General features: G+C 35.0%; 2 protein-coding genes, 1 long non-coding RNA gene and 4 other non-coding genes across 7 annotated transcripts; 5 read left to right on the top strand and 2 right to left on the bottom strand.

The window, feature by feature from the left end:
- Nucleotides 1–1,992: 1,992 nt before the first annotated feature.
- On the bottom strand, nucleotides 1,993–8,713 carry LOC111209033 (probable LRR receptor-like serine/threonine-protein kinase At1g53430). Its single transcript, XM_048760706.1, has 23 exons — nucleotides 8,433–8,713; nucleotides 6,994–7,153; nucleotides 6,824–6,895; nucleotides 6,647–6,715; nucleotides 6,492–6,563; nucleotides 6,343–6,414; nucleotides 6,183–6,254; nucleotides 6,037–6,108; nucleotides 5,885–5,956; nucleotides 5,729–5,800; nucleotides 5,445–5,516; nucleotides 5,286–5,354; nucleotides 5,144–5,209; nucleotides 4,999–5,058; nucleotides 4,852–4,890; nucleotides 4,715–4,764; nucleotides 4,274–4,647; nucleotides 3,990–4,188; nucleotides 3,717–3,860; nucleotides 3,511–3,632; nucleotides 3,230–3,440; nucleotides 2,914–3,151; nucleotides 1,993–2,828 (listed from the first exon to the last, which is right to left on the bottom strand). The coding sequence occupies exons 1-23, from the start codon at nucleotides 8,575–8,577 to the stop codon at nucleotides 2,216–2,218; spliced, it is 3,135 nt and encodes a 1,044-aa protein (XP_048616663.1). The 5' UTR covers nucleotides 8,578–8,713; the 3' UTR covers nucleotides 1,993–2,215.
- A 2,541-nt stretch (nucleotides 8,714–11,254) lies between these two features.
- LOC125588842 lies at nucleotides 11,255–12,336 on the top strand. The gene is made up of 2 exons (XR_007325014.1): nucleotides 11,255–11,948; nucleotides 12,100–12,336. It is a non-coding gene; the product is annotated as an uncharacterized LOC125588842 (long non-coding RNA).
- A 1,217-nt stretch (nucleotides 12,337–13,553) lies between these two features.
- On the bottom strand, nucleotides 13,554–16,186 carry LOC106407298 (ubiquitin domain-containing protein 1). Its single transcript, XM_013848140.3, has 4 exons — nucleotides 15,906–16,186; nucleotides 15,074–15,196; nucleotides 13,925–14,044; nucleotides 13,554–13,841 (listed from the first exon to the last, which is right to left on the bottom strand). Exons 1-4 carry the CDS (start codon nucleotides 15,940–15,942, stop codon nucleotides 13,777–13,779), a joined length of 345 nt encoding a protein of 114 aa, XP_013703594.1. The 5' UTR covers nucleotides 15,943–16,186; the 3' UTR covers nucleotides 13,554–13,776.
- On the top strand, nucleotides 14,219–14,290 carry TRNAC-GCA. Its single transcript has one exon. It is a non-coding gene; the product is annotated as a tRNA-Cys (tRNA).
- TRNAC-GCA lies at nucleotides 14,405–14,476 on the top strand. Its single transcript has one exon. It is a non-coding gene; the product is annotated as a tRNA-Cys (tRNA).
- On the top strand, nucleotides 14,625–14,696 carry TRNAC-GCA. The gene has a single exon. It is a non-coding gene; the product is annotated as a tRNA-Cys (tRNA).
- TRNAC-GCA lies at nucleotides 14,845–14,916 on the top strand. The gene has a single exon. It is a non-coding gene; the product is annotated as a tRNA-Cys (tRNA).
- Nucleotides 16,187–18,893: the final 2,707 nt, after the last annotated feature.

Raw genomic sequence — 18,893 nt, 5'->3', positions numbered from 1 at the left:
TAGAATAATTATAACCATTGTAATTAGATAAGTAAATTAAATTTTTATTTTCGTATTTATAAATCAATAAAAATGAATTTAATAATAAAAATGTAAGTGTATGATGAGTCGTTAAATTGTTAATCGGGTAGTTTAGTCGTTAAATGTAAAATGAGAAATATTGTATATTTTTTAATTAGTAAAATGTAAATCTACTAATAAAATCTTTAATTGGATGTAGTAGAGGATATATATACAAAAACCATAAAGAAGTCTCTCGGATCCAGTTGCATCTTCATTCCAGTCATTAATTTTTGGGCGGCTCTTATTGAAGCGAGATCTAGATTCCTTCGTCATATTTCTTTAAAGTCTATATAATTTATGAACGGCTCTTCTTGATCAGCTCTGATAGTTCGAAGTAGGTACATCCATGGATTCTTCTTTTATCTCCATGCTTTTTTTTGTCTTTTTTTTATGATGTATCGAAGACTCTTACAAGAAACTGTACTTATCTAGTCAAAATCAAGTCAAGGAATTGTAGACATAGAAATTGCAGATGACAAAGATCCAACAGTATCAATCAATTAGTTTTTATTTATTATGTAATGCACATCTAATTTATCTATCCGTGAATCAAACACTATCTTTTCTTTCACAGATACCATACAAATAGAATGAAATACATTGAGGATGAGATGGAACAAGGGTTGAATCCATACCCTCATAAGATTGATGTGTCGGTATCCATTAGTGAGTACATTAGAAAGTATGGTAATCTACATGATGATGAGGTTGTCAAAGATGTTGATGTATTTCTCGAAATTGTCTTGAATAAAAATTTGCTAGGGAGGATAATGAGCAAGCAATGTGTCTTCTATGATCATCTTCTATGATCTACATGGCAATTGTTTAAAAAACCAAATTATAGCTAATGTAAGGTCTCTTTGAACAAATATTGACCGAGTTGTAGAATTTCTCGTCGTCGATTTGAGATTGAGGGAGATCCAGAAAATTTTATTGATTTGTTTAGTAAATTCTATTAAATTAACATCAAAAGCTGATGATGTGAATGACGCATCACATTTTATTTCTTCTATAGTTATTTGATTAACATGTTATATAACTGGTTGTATTGCAGCTCATCAATGTTTACACTGAGTTGAACAATCTGGTGGTTAAACGCCAATATTTTCCCAATCAGCTCAATGATCAACAACCTGGAGATGACGAAGCAATAATTTTTGATGAGAACTATTGTAAAGCATTATAATATGTCTTTCCACCAACATGTGGTTATGAGATGGGAATAGACAGACTCATTATGCTTTTAACTGACTCATTGAGCAGCAAGATCAGTATCTTCTCTCAATGTTTTACTTTCAAATGAATCATTAGTTTTTCTTTACTTGTGCTTATTAAATTGATCAAGTATTTGAAGCTAATTGATCATTCAATTAACTTCAAATAGTTTGTCTCTGTGATTTTGTAGAAGAAGCCGCTCTCAGTTTCTATGATTCAATTGCTCAAAGGATTTTGTAGAAAAAAATCGCTCTCAATCTCTATCATTCAATTGTTCAAAATATTCTCGACGAATATCCAAAAATTGACTATCGTCGAGAATTTCTGATGGATTCCAATGGTTACCAATGTACAGTCTTAAAAATATAATAATTTAATGGTTAATGGTCTCAAATTATTATCAGGTCATAAAATGAGTGTAAAAAAATTGGAGTTAGTAAAAACTCAATTTTTTAAATAACATCACCTAAGTCTTCAATGGGAAGTTTGATATGGTAAATCTCTTTTTTTTAGAAAGGGATGCATTCGCTTTTGTCCAGCTTTGTGGTTATTATTAGAGCTGATACTCCTCTTGCAAGCGCTGCTCAGCCTTCTTTCTCCATCCAGCTTAACAATGCTTTGGCCTCATGTTATTAAAGTTGTATATAGTAAAACTAAAAATCAAATTCTCTAATCCAAAAGAAATACATAATGGCATTAACAAAACTCAAAGAATGTCTCTAATGGCAACTAAAATCAAACTCTGTAAACAAAAAGAGAATTACACAACAGCATTAACAAAACTGAAAGAAGGTCTCTAATGGCAAGTGCATTTTGAAATCTTGATTAAACAATACCAAAAGAATCTATACAATTCTTTGTTTCATTCAACAGTTTCCATGACAAATATAATTAACGTTCTCCTTGTTCCAAGCTAGCTTCTTTGCTCTTGAGTTCTTTACTCAACCTTCACCTCGGTAAGCTCATCTAAAAGTTTCCTTGACGATGATGACGAACGTTCTTCTTCTTCCTCTTGTTTCACGTTACCATCTTTGCCAGGCGCAGAGAAAGAAGAGTCAACCCAAGGACCATCCATCGACGACGAGCTTTTCTGTTCTCTATCCCTTTCAAAGGTAGAAGCCTGTGACTCGCTGTCCTGTGATAAAAGCTCAAACGCCCTAAACCTCATCGCAGCTGCACCAGTTGGATCAGCTTCACGTTTCACCAACGGTGGTTCCACTTTGATTTTCCCTTCTAACATACTCACAACAGATGACATTGGTGGTCTCAACGTTGGAGACGGGTTTGTGCAGAGCAGAGCAATGTTCAACATCCTCTTCGCTTCTTTTTTGGAGAAGTTTGTGCCGAGATCCATGTCCACAAGCTCCAGGAGATTCCCTTGTTCTTGCAAGACGTAAGCCCAATCAAGAAGGTACACAAACTCTTCCTTTGGTCTGTAGTTTGTGTTGCTCTTCCCGCTAACAATCTCTAAACAAACAACACCGAAGCTGTAGACATCTGCTTTGTCTGTTAAGTAACCTCTCATTGCATACTCAGGAGCCATGTAGCCTCTGCGTCAACCGAAACAACAAAAGTTGGTACATTCTAAACATGAGACAAAAGTATAAGACTTACCATAAGTTTAAGAACACTCACATTGTTCCTGCGATCCTTGTGCTGATATGTGTGTTCTCTTCTTCGTCGAGTTTAGCAAGACCAAAGTCAGAGATCTTAGCGTTTAGAGACTGATCAAGAAGCACATTCGTCGCTTTTATGTCTCTGTGGACAATCTTCAGCCTTGACTCCTCGTGTAGATAAGCTAGCCCTTTAGCAATCCCTATGCATATCTTATTCCTTGTTGCCCAATCCAAGTGAAGTCTTTGTTTCTCTGAACCTGTTTAAGAAATAAGACTTTAGCATAAAATTTTTTTAAAGAACTTTTGATTATATAGATGAATAATAGAAAACTAACCAAAGAGTGCACGAGCGAGACTGTTGTTCTCTAAGTACTCATACACAAGCAAAAGCTCTTTCCCTTCAATGCAACAACCATAAAGCTTCACAAGGTTAGGGTGTTGCAAGGCTGAGATCATTCCAATCTCAGTCACAAACTCTCTGTTCCCTTGCTTTGATTTTGATGAAAGCTGCTTCACTGCTATGGTTGTTCCATCACCAAGTACACCCTAATAACCAAAAACTCATTCAGTACTTAATACTATAATCTCACAGAAACTATCTAGAGCAATTCCTCACCTTATAAACCGGTCCAAAACCTCCTTCACCAATCTTGTTTTCTGGATCAAAGTTATTAGTAGCACGTTTGATTTGTTTCAATGTGAATGATCCTGTCTGCAAATCAAGTCCCCTAAGCTCTTCTGATAAAACAAAACAAAAGAAAGTGAGATATTGAAAATGTCTTAGAGAAGTTCTTGAATAATAGAATGATGTTATCTTGTTACCATTGTCATCCTCTTCTTTTCGACCCAAGTAACCTGTAAGCCTAAGGATTAATAGAACAAGCAAGGCGAAAACCGCACATGCTGCAACTACAATGCCTGCAACAGCTCCATTTGACAATGGCTTTCCGTCATCAACCTTGTAATCTACAACAGCGCAGAGAAAGAACATTAATACAGCTGCTATGAAACTAATATTACATGCTGCGGTTTCGGGCCTGGGAACCTCCTGGTATTAAAAAAAAAAAGTGATTTATAAAGATTGAAGAAACTTACTTGGTGTAATGGTTATAGCGGATATGAGAGGACCGTAAACACCTCGTTGTGGTAACACGTTTGTGCCTTTCCCTGACCATAGCAAATGAATCTCCAACGTACTTCCATTCACTTGAACCCTATCAATCTGTAGTGTGAATGGCTTACCAACTCCACCTGCTCTCTCTGCTATGTTAAAGTCCTTCACCAACAAGTTCCCCTGCAGCAACAACAGATCTTTCTCTTGTTAGAACAAAGAGATAGAGACTTTGAGACTTTTTTTCGTTCTGCCAAATGAAACTCACTTGAACATAAATGTCGAAAATTCGTCTCCCTATGCTACTATAAGTCTGGTCATTAGAGAACATTATCTCTGCAAAATGGAGCTGCAGTTTGTAACTCTCACTTCTCAAGCATAGTCCATAGTACTTGAGTGATTGTGGAGCGAGACGTGCTCTTTTGTAATACTGTGGAACCGATTCATTTAACAAGTTGAATCTGTCGTCTGTTGCTAAATAGGGAACTGTGTCATCGCCTATCCAAGTTCCAGAACTGCTGTATCCCCATCTATCACTAACAGGCATGAATATTGATGCTCCTTTATTGTTCAAATCTTCCTCATACGTGTCTTTTCCAACCTCCACTGCTTCTCCTCCACAGTTGATGAATAGAGAGGAATCTGAAACGTACATATGTGAGTTAACACTCTGAATGATTGAATCTTTAAGGTGTAAATATACACTCACGTTTGGCTTCTGTGGGACATGGAAGATCCCTTCTCAAACACCATTGAACACTACACAAGCAGACATTGTTTTGTTTTTTCAGTGGTTTTGCGATTTAATGAAACCGAAAAAAGGAGGGAAAAAGAAAGGAGACTAACGAGTTAGCTGTTTCTGACGGGTAGCTGGAGACCAAGTTACTGAAAGTTTATAACCAATAAAGCTGATTAGATATCAAACATTAAAAAGTAAAGTAGACAATAAACATAACAGAATTTTCAATGTGAAACAAGAACAATAGTGCTTACATATCAGGCATACTACAGCTACGAGAAGGTGCCTGAGTGAAGTTGTTGTAAGACAAGTCCCTGAAACAAATCATTAAACGACATGTATAAGCAGATGATTATACAGAGCCACAGAGGTAAGTTTGTTTTTTTTTTTTTTGCTTACACCGAGTCTTTACTGTCTAGGATGAACTGAGGAAGTTGACCTGATAATGAGTTATTACTCAGAAACCTAAAGCACCAAAAAGAAGAATCAGTTTTTTTTTTCAATCATCATCATCTAATATTTTGATAATTTGAAGACTTACATAAAGTTATAATCCAGATCCCTAAATGTATCTGGAATTGGACCAGTTAAAAAGTTTGAGCTTAAATCTCTGCAACACACATATATACTTTAATGTGAGATCTTGATCAACTCATTAGCCCTTTAACCAAATAGATCTAGCAAGAGAGTTTTGACTTACAGTGTCTTTAGCTTAGTCATGGAACCAATGTAATCCGGGATAGGTCCCCTTATCAAACAGTTTCTTAGTACCCTAATGAAGCATGCAAAACAGATTGTTTAGAATACTGTTTTTGTTAAGTTCAGATTTATCATGAGCTTCCAACTTAAAACCAATTCGCAATAAAGTGAATTGGCCCTAATCCTTTATATATTAGTTCATTAACTCTCCAAATACCGATGTGGACTTCCTTCCTTCATTAACAGTTTTCATATTATAACTAGAGTCAAAGTTATTAAACTTACAGTCGTTCTATATTGGTCATATTTCGCAGGTCTGGAAAATCAAAGGCTTGTCCATTCAAATCGGTTATCCTCCTGATAATAAAAGAGAGCTTTCTTTAAGCTACAAAAATATTTGGATGACATGCATACCATGAAAAACTCTTTTTGCTTGCTTACAGTTGAGTCAAGTTCTGCAAGTTTGAGAATGAAGCTGGAATTGGACCTGACATTGATGTGCCTTGAAGATCACTGCAGTATATCATAATAATTTAGTAACCAAAAAAATGTTCTTGAGAAGAAGTAATCTGAGAGACAATGCTTTTACTCACAGCCTATCAAGCTGAGTCCAGTTTCCAATAAACTCAGGTATCCTCCCAGATAAAGAGTTCCCATCAATCCGACTACAAGAAAGCTGTTCTTAAGAATCATTCTATAGAATCAACATTGTTGAAATCTTCACTGAATATCTACTTACAAGTTTGTCAAGTTCTTGAGATTGATTAAGGACTCAGGGAGTTGACCAGTGAAGTTGTTTGCAGAGAGAAGCCTGTGACATAAATCAATCAAATCACTTAAGTAAAAACTGTAATAACAATACAGACAGTAAAAACCGTATATATGATAACGGATCTTACAAGCTATTTAAACTTGTTAATCTCCCGAAGCTTGAAGGAATTTGTCCTGAGAGTAAATTAGATTCTAGATTCCTGCAAATGTTTTGTTCCCTTGTTAGCATCTCTTCAGTTTTGGTTTCAAGAAAACAAATTAAGATATGTAATATTACAAATTAGTAAGTGTAGTAACATCTCCAAGTTGAGGAGGAATTGGTCCAGAGAGACGGTTTCCGGTTACAGACCTGTTTATTTAACAAAACAAGAATCAGCACAACTTTATCATCACAAGAGCACAAAACAGAACACAAGTTGAGAGCATGGTTACAGGATTTCAAGTGGGGTTCGAGACAAGGTCGTAGGTATTGTTCCATTGAGATAGTTCCGAGAAAGATCTCTGTAAGAAAAAAAGAAAAAAAAAACACACAAAGAAAGATTGCTTGAGTTCCAAGTTTCAGAAACCCTAGAGACAGAGATCGTTATATGAGTAAAATGGTAAACGTACATCTCTAGCAGACGTGTGAGGTTCCCGAACTCAGGGGGGAAAATCCCAGGCAAACTTAAACTCTTAAGAAATCTAAAATCAAGAAAGAAAAAACCCTAAGTTAGTTTCTTGTTTCACAAGTTAAAGAGTAGAAACATTGAAGAAGAGAAAGTGTTCTTTTGTTTACTAACATTCGAGTGACATGACAAGTGGAGTTTACAGTGCAGTCGCAGATGATGGTACGGTTTCCTTCGCCGGAAGTGAAATTCGAATTTCTGTCCGAACAAGAAGTCCTTTCGATGTTCATTGATCGGTGTTGAAGCTTTGTGAAGATCGTCCGCAATGTTTGAACTGTAAAAACAAGGTCAAACATTTAACGGTTGAGATTTAAAGTCAGACTTTGATAAACACAAATGAGGAAAGGTCAACTAATGAACAAGGTAATGGGAGATAATTGAATATCTCAACGTCTCTCTCATTGACCCAACTTGCACCTATTGAAATACACATCTTTGAAAAATATATATGTTATCCAAATTGGTACATTAAATATAATTTATTGACTCTGAGCTATTATTGGAATAAATTAAGCATATAAATTGAGAAACTACAGGATAGATGATTGTATGAATCATATAAATGTATGTTTTAGTTGACGGAGCTTGCTCGATCTTTATATATTTTATAAGCTCGACATTAAAATGGTAGTTAGTTTAAATCTGTAGTTCATAAACGAAGTTAAAATGTGTGCAAAAAAAGGAAATGGAAATATCGTAGGTTCTCTTGACGATAATAATATTAATATATGCACCGAAATATTTCTTTATTCCAGCTTGTGGATCAAACACTAGTGACGACGATTCCATTATTGAGGTGGGTCCACCAAATTTAACTATATATATAATCTTTCCGTTTTATTTTAAAGAGTTAATTAGCTAAAAAGACCACAAAAAATTGAAAATTAGGTAAATATATATGATGTGACAAGTTGTATTTTTATCTATAAAGATACCAAAGTGTGAGATTTAGGATATTGAATTAATAATGGAAAAAATTGTGTATATGAAATGCAATTTCACTATTTTAAATGTGAATTTTAAATTTTTTATTCAAACTAAAAAATATTTAATTTTTAAAAAATGTTAAATAAAAATGTCATTATTTACACGTTTTACTCTATTTCAACGAATAAAAATTAAAAAAAAGTTAACAAAATTTTACATTAAAATTTCAAAATAATATTTATTTTATAACAAAATTTTGCATTATAAAAATTAATATAAAATGGAGAGAACATATCCTAAAAAAACAGTTGCAGTTCTTTGTTTCTATTTCAGTTTTAAGGTTTTTAAAGTTATTTTTGTCAAAAAATATTTTTATTTTTGATAATAAAATTTTTACAGATAGTTTTAAACAAAAAGAGAAAATAAAGTACAGTTTTTTTTTTTGAGAAAAGCAAGAGAGGATAGTTATTTTTTTGAACTTTAGGATAGTTTCGTCCTAGTTTAAGAAAGGTAATTTTTTCAATAAATTATTTGCTTTGACAGGGAACCGACGAATAATTGTTTCTTCTAATTTCAAGTTACTCGAAATTTAAAACATAAACTGAAAAGAAAGAACAGATGCGCACCTTCATCATCGGGTAAGAGTTGAGCATTTGATCCGAAAATTCCAAATAAGATGGCGATGAAGAGAAGAACATTCATAACTTTCTCGGCCAACAAGATGAAACAACTCATCTCTCTTTTTTTCTTGGGAGAAAAACAAACAAACATACTCTCAGTTCTCTCAAATATAGACTAGACGATTAAGAGAGAGAGATCGAGGAGATGGAAGATGGATACGAAGAAAGAAAGAAACAGCTGGGAAAAGCTTTGTGTTCACTTATATATATAAAAAAAATAGTATTTACATATACACTAAAATCTCATAAAATGTGTTTTATATTCTAGCCGCCAGAAGTGATTTTTTATGTGGGGTTTCGTGAGTCATGACTGCTTTTTGATTATTATTTATATTTTAAATAATGGCGTAAAATTTCGGTGAATTTATATTACTACTAATAATAACAGTTCATTTTCTCACAAATTCCATTTCTTTTCTTCTTTTATTTTCTTACATTTTTTTGCAGTTGTATGAGTATTATAATTTCTCGAATTGAACTTCATAATGTTTTGTAAATAATTTATTAAAAAACACTGGTCTGATAGTTTGTAAAAATAATACCTTTATTGTCATGCTTATGATTTAATAATGGTAGTTTGTAAGTATAAACATAATAGAAAATCACTTATCTTGATCTATTCGTATATAGAATCCATAATTACTAAATAATAATAATAATTGATAAGAACACTACCAAATTATATATTGCTAATATATAGGAGAACTGCACATGTGTAGATAAGTCTCTCGTTCCGACAACTACACGGATCCACGTTTGGCTACCATTGTTTTTGACGGACATTAATAACTAATTAGTCCAGTCAAATACTATACTTTCGTAATAAAACAAGACCGTATCCAGCCATGCAAAAAAGTTAATTGATTCAACTTTTTACGTAAAAGTTTAAACAATGGCTACAGAGAGAAGAAAAACTAAGTGGTGTTGGCCTAGTGATAAAAAAATTTCAGTCGAAGTTTCTGTCTTGTGTTCGATTCTTTTAGCTTCCTATATTCTTTAAGTGATAAGAAAACTTGGATTTTTATGAACATATTAGTGATTAGTCATTGGAACTTAAAAAACTTTTGGAATTACACCAAGTTTATAAAATATATATATATATATATTAAAAGATTTTCTCAAAAAAAGAATATTAAAAGATTTTTTGCTTTTCTTGACTGCTTTTTAGTTTTACTTTGAACATATTAGCTTCTGTTTTTTAAAGAACATATTAGCTTTTTTAACTTTTGAATTTCCTATTTCATGGATCGAGTCTACAACGAAAGGCTGTGATTTAGTCTATAAGCAGCCCTACTTTGCCTAATCTTGAATGCATCTTGAATGCTCACATTAATTAATACGGTAGTTTTTTTTTCGGCATCATGAGTGGTTAGACAGTATAGAGAAGATTTTGCCTACAAGAAAAAATTTAAATTAACTGAGAGCTCTTGGTCTATTAGTAATGGAACTCCAGCTGAAGTGTCAGTCCTGGGTTTGAGTCGCTTTGGTCACTTTCCTGCCTATAACCGTGCGTGTCCGGATGAAAAGCCTCGTAGGGATTACTTTGGGCTTACCGTCTGAGATTTTTCACGGATATAAAAAAAATGTTTAATTAGCTATATATAGTACATATGTTGACTAACATAACATAAAAACGCAGTCTCTAATTTTTTTTGATCTCCATCCTCTCTCTAAAACATCTCTTCTGATCCGTCTCTCCGCCGTCGACGTACACATTGTCATTGTCAGTGTAAGAGGGCTCCGTCCTCGTCGTCTTTTCTGTTTATCAGACGGATTATTAAGTGGTTATGGTTGCATGTAGTCACCGAAACTCTCTCTTTTTCGGTCACGCGTGGTCTGGAGACCGAGAGGCTATGACGATTCCAGCCGATGTTCTCGGAAGTGGGTGTCAGATCCGGCTTCTCCTCTTCGAGATCTCACTAGAGGACAGCGAGATTGCAAAGGACACTCCTCAAATCTATATTTTCCGGTTCTAGCAAAGTCACGCTTCGTGGTCTCGGTTTCATCGGCCATGGTGAGTTGCACTCGTGTCAATATTGGCCGGTGGAGGTGGTTTGTCCTTACAATCTCCACAGCTCTGGCAAAGTTCACATAGGGCTTCTATGAGTTGTGCTCTCCAACATCTTCATGTGGTTGCCGTCAGAGTGGTTTCAACTGGTCGGTAGAGTTCAAAACACCTGCTACTGAAGGTGGCGAACATGATCTCCAGAGGAAACAACAGCAGCGATTTGGGGGTGATTGTGGCTGTGTAGAATCTAGGGTTTTGTTTGGTTCTTTTTTACTTCGGTTTACTAAGTTTCATTTTTGGTAATCTCTTAACTAATGCTCGGTTTGGGGCGAATATTAATATTAATTACATATATATATTTATATATAATTTTCTTACAAAAACTTTAGCCATAGTACTTAAATACACTTTTACATTTCACAAACAATGTACATTTTTAATTACACTACTAGATGGTCTCCTTCGCAATGCATAATAATAAATTCTTTTAAAAAATTTATGAAATGAAAACTTAAATTTATCAATATTAAAATTTCAATTTAAATATATAAAGTTTATAAATATTTGTTTGTTATTTAGTTTATTTTTTTGTTTGATTTCCAAACAAATCGTGTATTATATCGTTTAAATTCAAATAAATTGACAACTTCACTTTATTATGTTGATTTATGAATCTACAAATTTTTTTTGAATATTTAACCTAATTAAAATTATCATAGTTTTGTATTTGTTAAGATACACTCACATTTAGTTTTGACAAAAATATAATAAGTTATTCAAATTGGCTGATTTTTTTATATTAAGTTGATGTGAAATTTTATATGGTATGTATCGGATTGTTATTATCTCATTCTAGGAATCTGACAAATAAAACCATAATTAACATAAGGCAAAGAGCGATGTCGGCCGACCAGCCATGATGATTGATGACATCTTCATCCGACGACTTCACCCCGATGAAGAGCTCGCCGCCGTGACGACCCCCACGACTTCATCCCGACGGAGAGTTTGCCGCCGTGACGACATCGACGACTGATGAACCGAGCCTCTTTTCCAGGCGTTTCTCCGACGACTTCGTTCCGACGAGCACTTGTCGCCGTGCCGACCCCGTCACCACGAACCGAAGAGCTCACTGACGAACCGGCATCTTTCCCAGGCGCTTCCCCGACGACTTCGTTCCGACGAGCACTCGCCGCCGTGCCGACCCCGTCACCGACGAACCGAGCATCTTTCCCAGGCGCTTCCCGACGACTTCACCCCAACGACGTTAACCAAAGTTATCATCCCAAAGAGATATTATTCCATTTCTCGCCATCCAACTGTCCCGTCACTCTGTTTTGGTATTAATCATAATCTCAACTTCACCACTTGGAAGGTAAACGCAAAAAACCACATGATGAACTACTCGTGGCTTGATCTCTCTTAAGAGAGTACGTAGGCAGCTTTCCCACAAGGTGCAGCTACAAACACAAAACCACCCTTTATCTCTTTACCATCGTCTAGATACAATTTCATTAACAAAATTCTCGGAGCTCTTCGATTACTATGATATTTGTTTGACCATTTATCATGTTTGTTGACCTTACCGAATTTGGGCTTCATCAGCCGGGAGAGCTCGCTATTGAAAGCGGCGAACATTATATCCAGAGGAAACAACGACATCAATTTGGAGATGATTGCGGCCGCGTAGAATCTAGAGTTTTCTTCGGTGATGGTTTATTAGGCTTTGATTTTGGTCAAATTTTATTATTCTAACCCCTTAATCAATGTCTGGTTTGGGACGAATATTAATATGTAAATATTTTTTTAAAATTTGCTATAGTACTTAAATACAGTTTTACATTTCACAAACAAAGTATGTACATTTTTAATTATACCACTAGTTATTTCTTGTGCAATGCACAATGATAAATACTCTAAACGTTTTATATAAAACAAAATTTTAATTTATTAATATTAATTTTTTAATATAAAATAAATAAATAAATATTTGTTTGTTATTTAATTTTTCGTTGACTTAACAAACCGTGAATTATATCGGTTTAATTTCAAATAAGTTCAGCAATTGACCAACTTCACTTTATTATGTTGATTTATGAATCTATGAATATTTTTCAATATTTAACTCTCAATTAAATGTTATATTTTAATTAAAATTATTTTATTTTTGTATTTGTTAAGATACATTCACATTTAATTTTGACAAAATTATAAATATTTTATACAAAATTGGCTGATTTTGGATATGAAGTTTTGTATACATATATGGTATGCATCCAATTGTTATTATCTAATATTGGAAATCTTACAAATAAAACACAATTTTATCATTAAAGTTCTATGTCATAATAATAGAATCTCAGGTTAATTTCTTCATTAAGTCATGTCATATTTTATTTTGTGAAAATGAATATAACAATGACATGCAATCAAAAATTTTAAAAAATATTTCTCAAATAATGTTTAGAAATAGTCCTCTACACAAGGTAAATTGTAACTAAAAGAAGATGTCTAAAGCATGACAGAAAGTTATGTTTTTTTTTTCTTTTTACATTTTGACTACAGGGTTGTCTATGGAACAATAATCTATTGTGAAACAGCTTTGGAGATGATAAAAAGAAGGGAATCGCGAGTCCTTGAATGAGATTTGGCATAATTTCAGCTATGCAGCACCCAAATATGGTCAATCTCTATGGATGTTGTGTTGAAGGAGACCAGCTTTTGCTTGTCTATTATTTTATCATTTTCAAAAATAGATAAATGTCTTTGTAATGATAATTTTAATTTAAGGGACTATGAGTTTCTTGAAAACAACAGCTTCACTCGAGCATTGTTTCACTCCTTAAAAGAAACGCCCAAACTTTGATTTCGGTCATCAAGAAACTCGGTTGAGACTGGATAGACAAACAAGGCGGAAGATCTGTATCTGGACAGGGTAGCTAGAGGACTAAAGATTGTTTACAGAGACATGAGAACATGAACACGATGAAGAAGTACGAGCCTCGCCATGCCATGACTGAACAAAGTACCTCTTCAAAGCAATAATATACGTATAGAAATTGTGTAAAATAACAAATCAATATGAAACCCCAAAGACTTGTCTTTAGCATTTGAGTAACAATCTGCCTTCTTAGGTACAACAAGTCAGTGTGATAGAAAAAGTGGGAATCATTTTTCAAAGTGTTAAATAGACAAAAGCAGAGTCTCCTAATGTAAACTACTTACACAACACAAGATTTACATTTTTCTTGTCTTCTCGAAATGGTCTTGATCTCTTAAAAATCAATTGTCTTCCACCAAGTTGGTAGGCTCGCTTAGAACATACTTAGGTAGCTCATACTTAGCACCTGCAGAGTAAGAATATGTACTAGTCAGGAGTATGTAACTAATATGAACATGGAGGCAAGCGAAAAAGATTTGAATCTTTGACCTCTCTCGTCATAGCAAACAGTGAGATCATTGTTCTGAACAATGACCCCTGCGCTGTCCACGATTGCTTGCGCAAGAGATATGTCAGCTTCAGCAGCAGCCCGAAGTGCGTCCCATATCTCTGCAGTGGATATTAAGATCAGAGGCAAATAACTAAACAAGAAACCACAATGTATATCATTTTTCTGACAGAAATATTCTATGATTTCACTGATCCATCACTGTGGTGTAGATTACACTGACACACTCTAATTCAAGTTCAATGTTATCAAACATTTGAGGAGTAAAAACCAAAGGGTCCTTAGCTCAGTGGTAGAGCAATTGACTGCAGATCAATAGGTCACCGGTTCGAACCCGGTAGGGCCCTTAATACTCTATTTTTAACTTCATTCCAACATCTAATATTCACTTTTAACAAGCCCTTCAATTAATGCCTATTTCATGACCATCTTAATATGTCACTAATCTTTAACCAACACAAGGGTTCTTAGCTCAGTGGTAGAGCAATTGACTGCAGATCAATAGGTCACCGGTTCGAATCCGGTAGGGCCCTTAATACTCTATTTTTAACTTCATTCCAACATCTAATATTCACTTTTAACAAGCCCTTCAATTAATGCCTATTTCATGATCCTTGAAACCAAAGACTCTCTTAATTACATAATCATCTCTTTAGTCTAACTAATCTTTAACCAACACAAGGGTTCTTAGCTCAGTGGTAGAGCAATTGACTGCAGATCAATAGGTCACCGGTTCGAATCCGGTAGGGCCCTTAATACTCTATTTTTAACTTCATTCCAACATCTAATATTCACTTTTAACAAGCCCTTCAATTAATGCCTATTTCATGATCCTTGAAACCAAAGACTCTCTTAATTACATAATCATCTCTTTAGTCTAACTCATCTATGAACAACAAAGGGGTTCTTAGCTCAGTGGTAGAGCAATTGACTGCAGATCAATAGGTCACCGGTTCGAACCCGGTAGAGCCCTGAAAACTCTTTTTTTGGTTTCCCCTCTCCCAATCATTACTACCCTTTTCCTACAAAGTCTTTATTTCTTTTGTAATCAACGGTATAAAAAAAAGAAAGCACCACTCAAAAACCAAAACAAGGCAATGTAGAGAGCTAAGTAAGCAGGTATCAATTACCTTTCCTACCGCCATAGTGAGGAGCAGTGTCCCAAAACTCTTCTCTCAGTTTCATAAGCTCAGCTTTAGTGATCGGCTGGGTATGTTTCCACGGTTTTGGTTTCCTAATTTTCTTCACTGACCCTGTCAACAAACAACAAAATTATCCATCTGCTGCCATATAAAACAATGACAATCTCCGTTGTATGGATCTATGTGCACCATCAAACATATGCATTCATCGTACTAGAGCCTGATTAGGATTAAAAAAAAATACTAACCAGCCTTATTGGCGTAGATTCATCACTTAGTTTCTTTCCAATTAGAGGAAGCCAATCATAGTGTTAAGGTAAAGATTCCAAATGAAACAGAGTCTTCTCAGAGCAAGGATGTCTTCTTATCTTTTAGGATCTCTTTGCATTGTCAGATTAGGAAAGAGATAATGCACATAGACAAAAGACAATACACGCACAACATCTGAAAACAAGCCTTTTTCTGGTCCAACTAGAACATTACATAAGGCAAGAAGAGATCCTAGCAAAAATATAAAAAAGTAGACAATACGCACACAACATCTGAACACTAGCTTCGTCTGGTCCAACTAGAACATCACATAAAATCAATATAAAACCCATAAAGTTTAGGTAAAACCTAAAACCCTAATTTCAACACAGAAAAACCTACTTTTAGGGATTAGAGGGTTGAACATTTCAGCACATCGATTATACATCTAGGGTTTCTAAAAATAGAAAGTCCGCATCTTTATCTCCTCTAACGAAACAGAAAAAAAAAATGATTTCTTTAAGCCCAATCTACAAGAGATCCGAGAGAGATAATAGAGTGGTGATCTCACCTTCTCCTTGCGACTGTGTGGATCCAGCACAACCCATTTATGTTCTTGCCTTCTTCTTCTTCTTCTTTTAAGCCTTCGAATCTCAATAGGAAACAGACCAAATCAATTCAGGGTTTGTCGAAGCTTCATCGGAACCAATACAAAGTCGCAAACTTTCCTCTCCTTTCGGACAAAGTCTTGAGACAAAGGTTAGATGTCGGCAGAATGGAGAAGACCGAGTTGAAGAATCGGTGTTGATGATTGTGACATTTATTTGTTTGATAAATAAAGGTATTTTGGCTTCGCTGTCTTCTCAATTAAAGGCACAGGCTTCAAGGGTTCTAAATCCAATGCCAGCCACCAATCACTTTTAGCCACGTCATCGTAATTTATTCTTTTGATATAAATACTTAAGCTTTTTGATTAATTAGACGATAAAAAAATACTCAAAAAAATTAAGACTTGTTATAAAAACAACTGGAATTATATTGTATCGCGGAAATTTGAATAAGAACAAAATTTATACCTGTAGAATTTTTAACACTGATAGAAAGAAGAGAAGGTTGAGGGATGCGTTACAATGAACGAAAACGTTCGTATATATAGAAAGAAATTCACTGTGCAAATAGTGCAGCGGGCCCCACATCCTTTTATATTTTCAAACAAGGCGGCTGCTGCTTTCATAACACTCCCCCTTGGGGACCGGTGTCACTATCCATTCTCGCTTAACGTCTTTGTTGCTTCGTTAAAAACATTTCCAGGAAAACCCAATAGGAAAAAACCATAGTAAGGTAAAAAGAGTACAACTACGTAAGCTCCTCCTCGAATGAGCAGTCATAGATCCTTCTGATGACGCATTCCAATGTTGTGGATGTGTTTTCTGAATACCGAGGTAGGGAGTGATTTTGTGAAGAGGTCGGCTGCATTGTCGCATGATCGAACATATCTTACTTCAGTCTATTTATTCTTAGCCCTTGAGTGTATGAGAAAAACTTCGGAGGTATATGTTTGGTTCTATCGCTTTTGATATATCCTTCCTTCGTTTGAGCAACACATGCAGCGTTATCTTCATATAGAATAGTTGGCTCCGTATTTTCGTCAATCCCACTGCTTGAACAGATGTGTCGGTTTATTGATCTTAGCCATACACATTCTCTACTTGCTTCATGGAGTGCAATGATCTCAGCGTGATTTGAAGAAGTAGCAACAAGTGTCTGCTTCTGAGAACGCCAAGATATGGCGGTGCCTCCAATTGTAAAAACATATCCTGTCTGGGATCGAGCTTTGTGTGGATCTGACAAATAACCTGCATCTGCAAAACCAATCATTTGACCTTTTGAACTTTTAGGATGAAACAAGCCTAAATCAGTTGTTCCTTGAAGGTAACGAAAGACATGTTTAATTCCATTCCAATGTCTTCGTGTTGGAGACGAACTGAATCTCGCTAAAAGATTAATGGCAAAAGATATGTCAGGAGTACAATTTGCAAGATACATAAGAGCTCCAATTGCACTTAAATATGGAGTTTCAGGACCAAGTATTTCTTCATTTTCCTCAGATGGTCGAAACGGATCATTTTCAACATTAAGTGATCTAACGACCATCGGGGTGCTAAGAGGAGTTGCTTTATCCATGTTAAAGCGTTTCAATACTCGTTTGGTATATGTAGACTGGTGTACAAATATACCCTTTCGAGAATGCTTAATTTGTAATCCTAGACAATATTTTGTCTGCACGAGATCTTTCATCTCAAATTCTCCTTTCAGATAGTTTGATGCCTTTTGGATTTCGTTTTGAGTTCCAATAATATTAAGATCATCAACGTACACCGCGATTATCACAAATCCGGATGTTGTTTTCTTTATGAAAACACAAGGACATATAGGATCATTCGTGTATCCTTCTTTTGTTAAGTGTTCACTGAGACGATTATACCACATTCGTCTAGATTGTTTTAACCCATATAATGATCTTTGCAATTTTATTGCACATAACTCTTTAGGTTTGGAACTTAACATTTCTGGCATTTTAAATCCATCTGGGATTCTCATATATATATCAGTATCTAATGATCCATATAAATATGTCGTAACGACATCCATGAGACGCATTTCTAAATTTTCATTGGCCGCTAGGCTCATCAGGAATATAAATGTGATTGCGTCCATAACAGGAGAATAAGTTTCCTCATAATCAATTCCTGGCCTTTGAGAGAAACCTTGGGCTACAAGACGAGCTTTGTATCTTGTAATCTCGTTTTTCTCATTTCTTTTTCGGACAAACACCCATTTGTACCCAACAGGTTTTACATCTTTGGGTGTGAGCACAATGGGTCCGAATACATTTCGTTTGTTAAGCGAATCTAATTCGACTTGAATTGCATCTTTCCATTTTATCCAGTCATGTCTCTTTTGACATTCATATACAAACTTTGGTTCTGGATCTTCGTTTTCTTCATTTATCTTTCCATTATGGATGTAATTGATAGAAATCTCGTGATTTCCTTCAGATTCAAGATGCTCTATATTGTCGTTAGATTCACAATTTTCTTCGCCCAAAATATTTTCTGTTATTTTGGGAGTATCATGCTTTTCACATTCCTTACGTTTTCTAGGAAGTTTATCCTTTGAACCAATAGGTCTACCGCGCTTTAAACGTGTTCTTGATTCACGTGTATTAACTGCCGTTCCACCGTTTTGTGGTATTTCAATACGAGCAGGAGTATTTGCAGCGGGTATATGTGATTTAGTTACCATTTTGGTATCAGCAAATGCATCAGGTAGCTGATTTGCTATATTTTGTAAATGTATGATACGTCGAACTTCTAGTTCTGACTGTTTCGTAGGAGGATCAAGGTGTAATAACGATGGTACACTCCATTTGATCTCTTTTCCTATTTGTTTATTGTCTCCCCCTAGAGTTGAGAATTCTTTCTCATTGAAATGACAATCGGCAAATCGTGCCGTAAACACATCACCAGTTTGTGGTTCTAGGTATCTTATTATTGAT

Source organism: Brassica napus, chromosome C6 (assembly GCF_020379485.1).
Source record: "Brassica napus cultivar Da-Ae chromosome C6, Da-Ae, whole genome shotgun sequence".
Taxonomy (NCBI): Eukaryota; Viridiplantae; Streptophyta; class Magnoliopsida; order Brassicales; family Brassicaceae; genus Brassica; species Brassica napus.
Note: the sequence above shows the minus strand (reverse complement) of the source record. Positions and strands in the feature narration are given on the sequence as shown.

Bases quoted from the DNA above. Each gene is read 5' to 3' on its own strand.
- LOC111209033 (XM_048760706.1), bottom strand. From the start codon at position 8,577: ATGTTTGTTTGTTTTTCTCCCAAGAAAAAAAGAGAGATGAGTTGTTTC. The intron at 6,415-6,491 runs GTAATATTACAT...AAACATTTGCAG, and splicing joins GTTACTACACTTACTAATTT to GAATCTAGAATCTAATTTAC. The intron at 3,861-3,989 runs GTAAGTTTCTTC...GCGCTGTTGTAG, and splicing joins CGCTATAACCATTACACCAA to ATTACAAGGTTGATGACGGA.
- LOC106407298 (XM_013848140.3), bottom strand. From the start codon at position 15,942: ATGGGTTGTGCTGGATCCACACAGTCGCAAGGAGAAG. The intron at 14,045-15,073 runs GTAATTGATACC...TATCCACTGCAG, and splicing joins TCACTATGGCGGTAGGAAAG to AGATATGGGACGCACTTCGG. The intron at 13,842-13,924 runs GTCAAAGATTCA...CTTACTCTGCAG, and splicing joins TGTTTGCTATGACGAGAGAG to GTGCTAAGTATGAGCTACCT.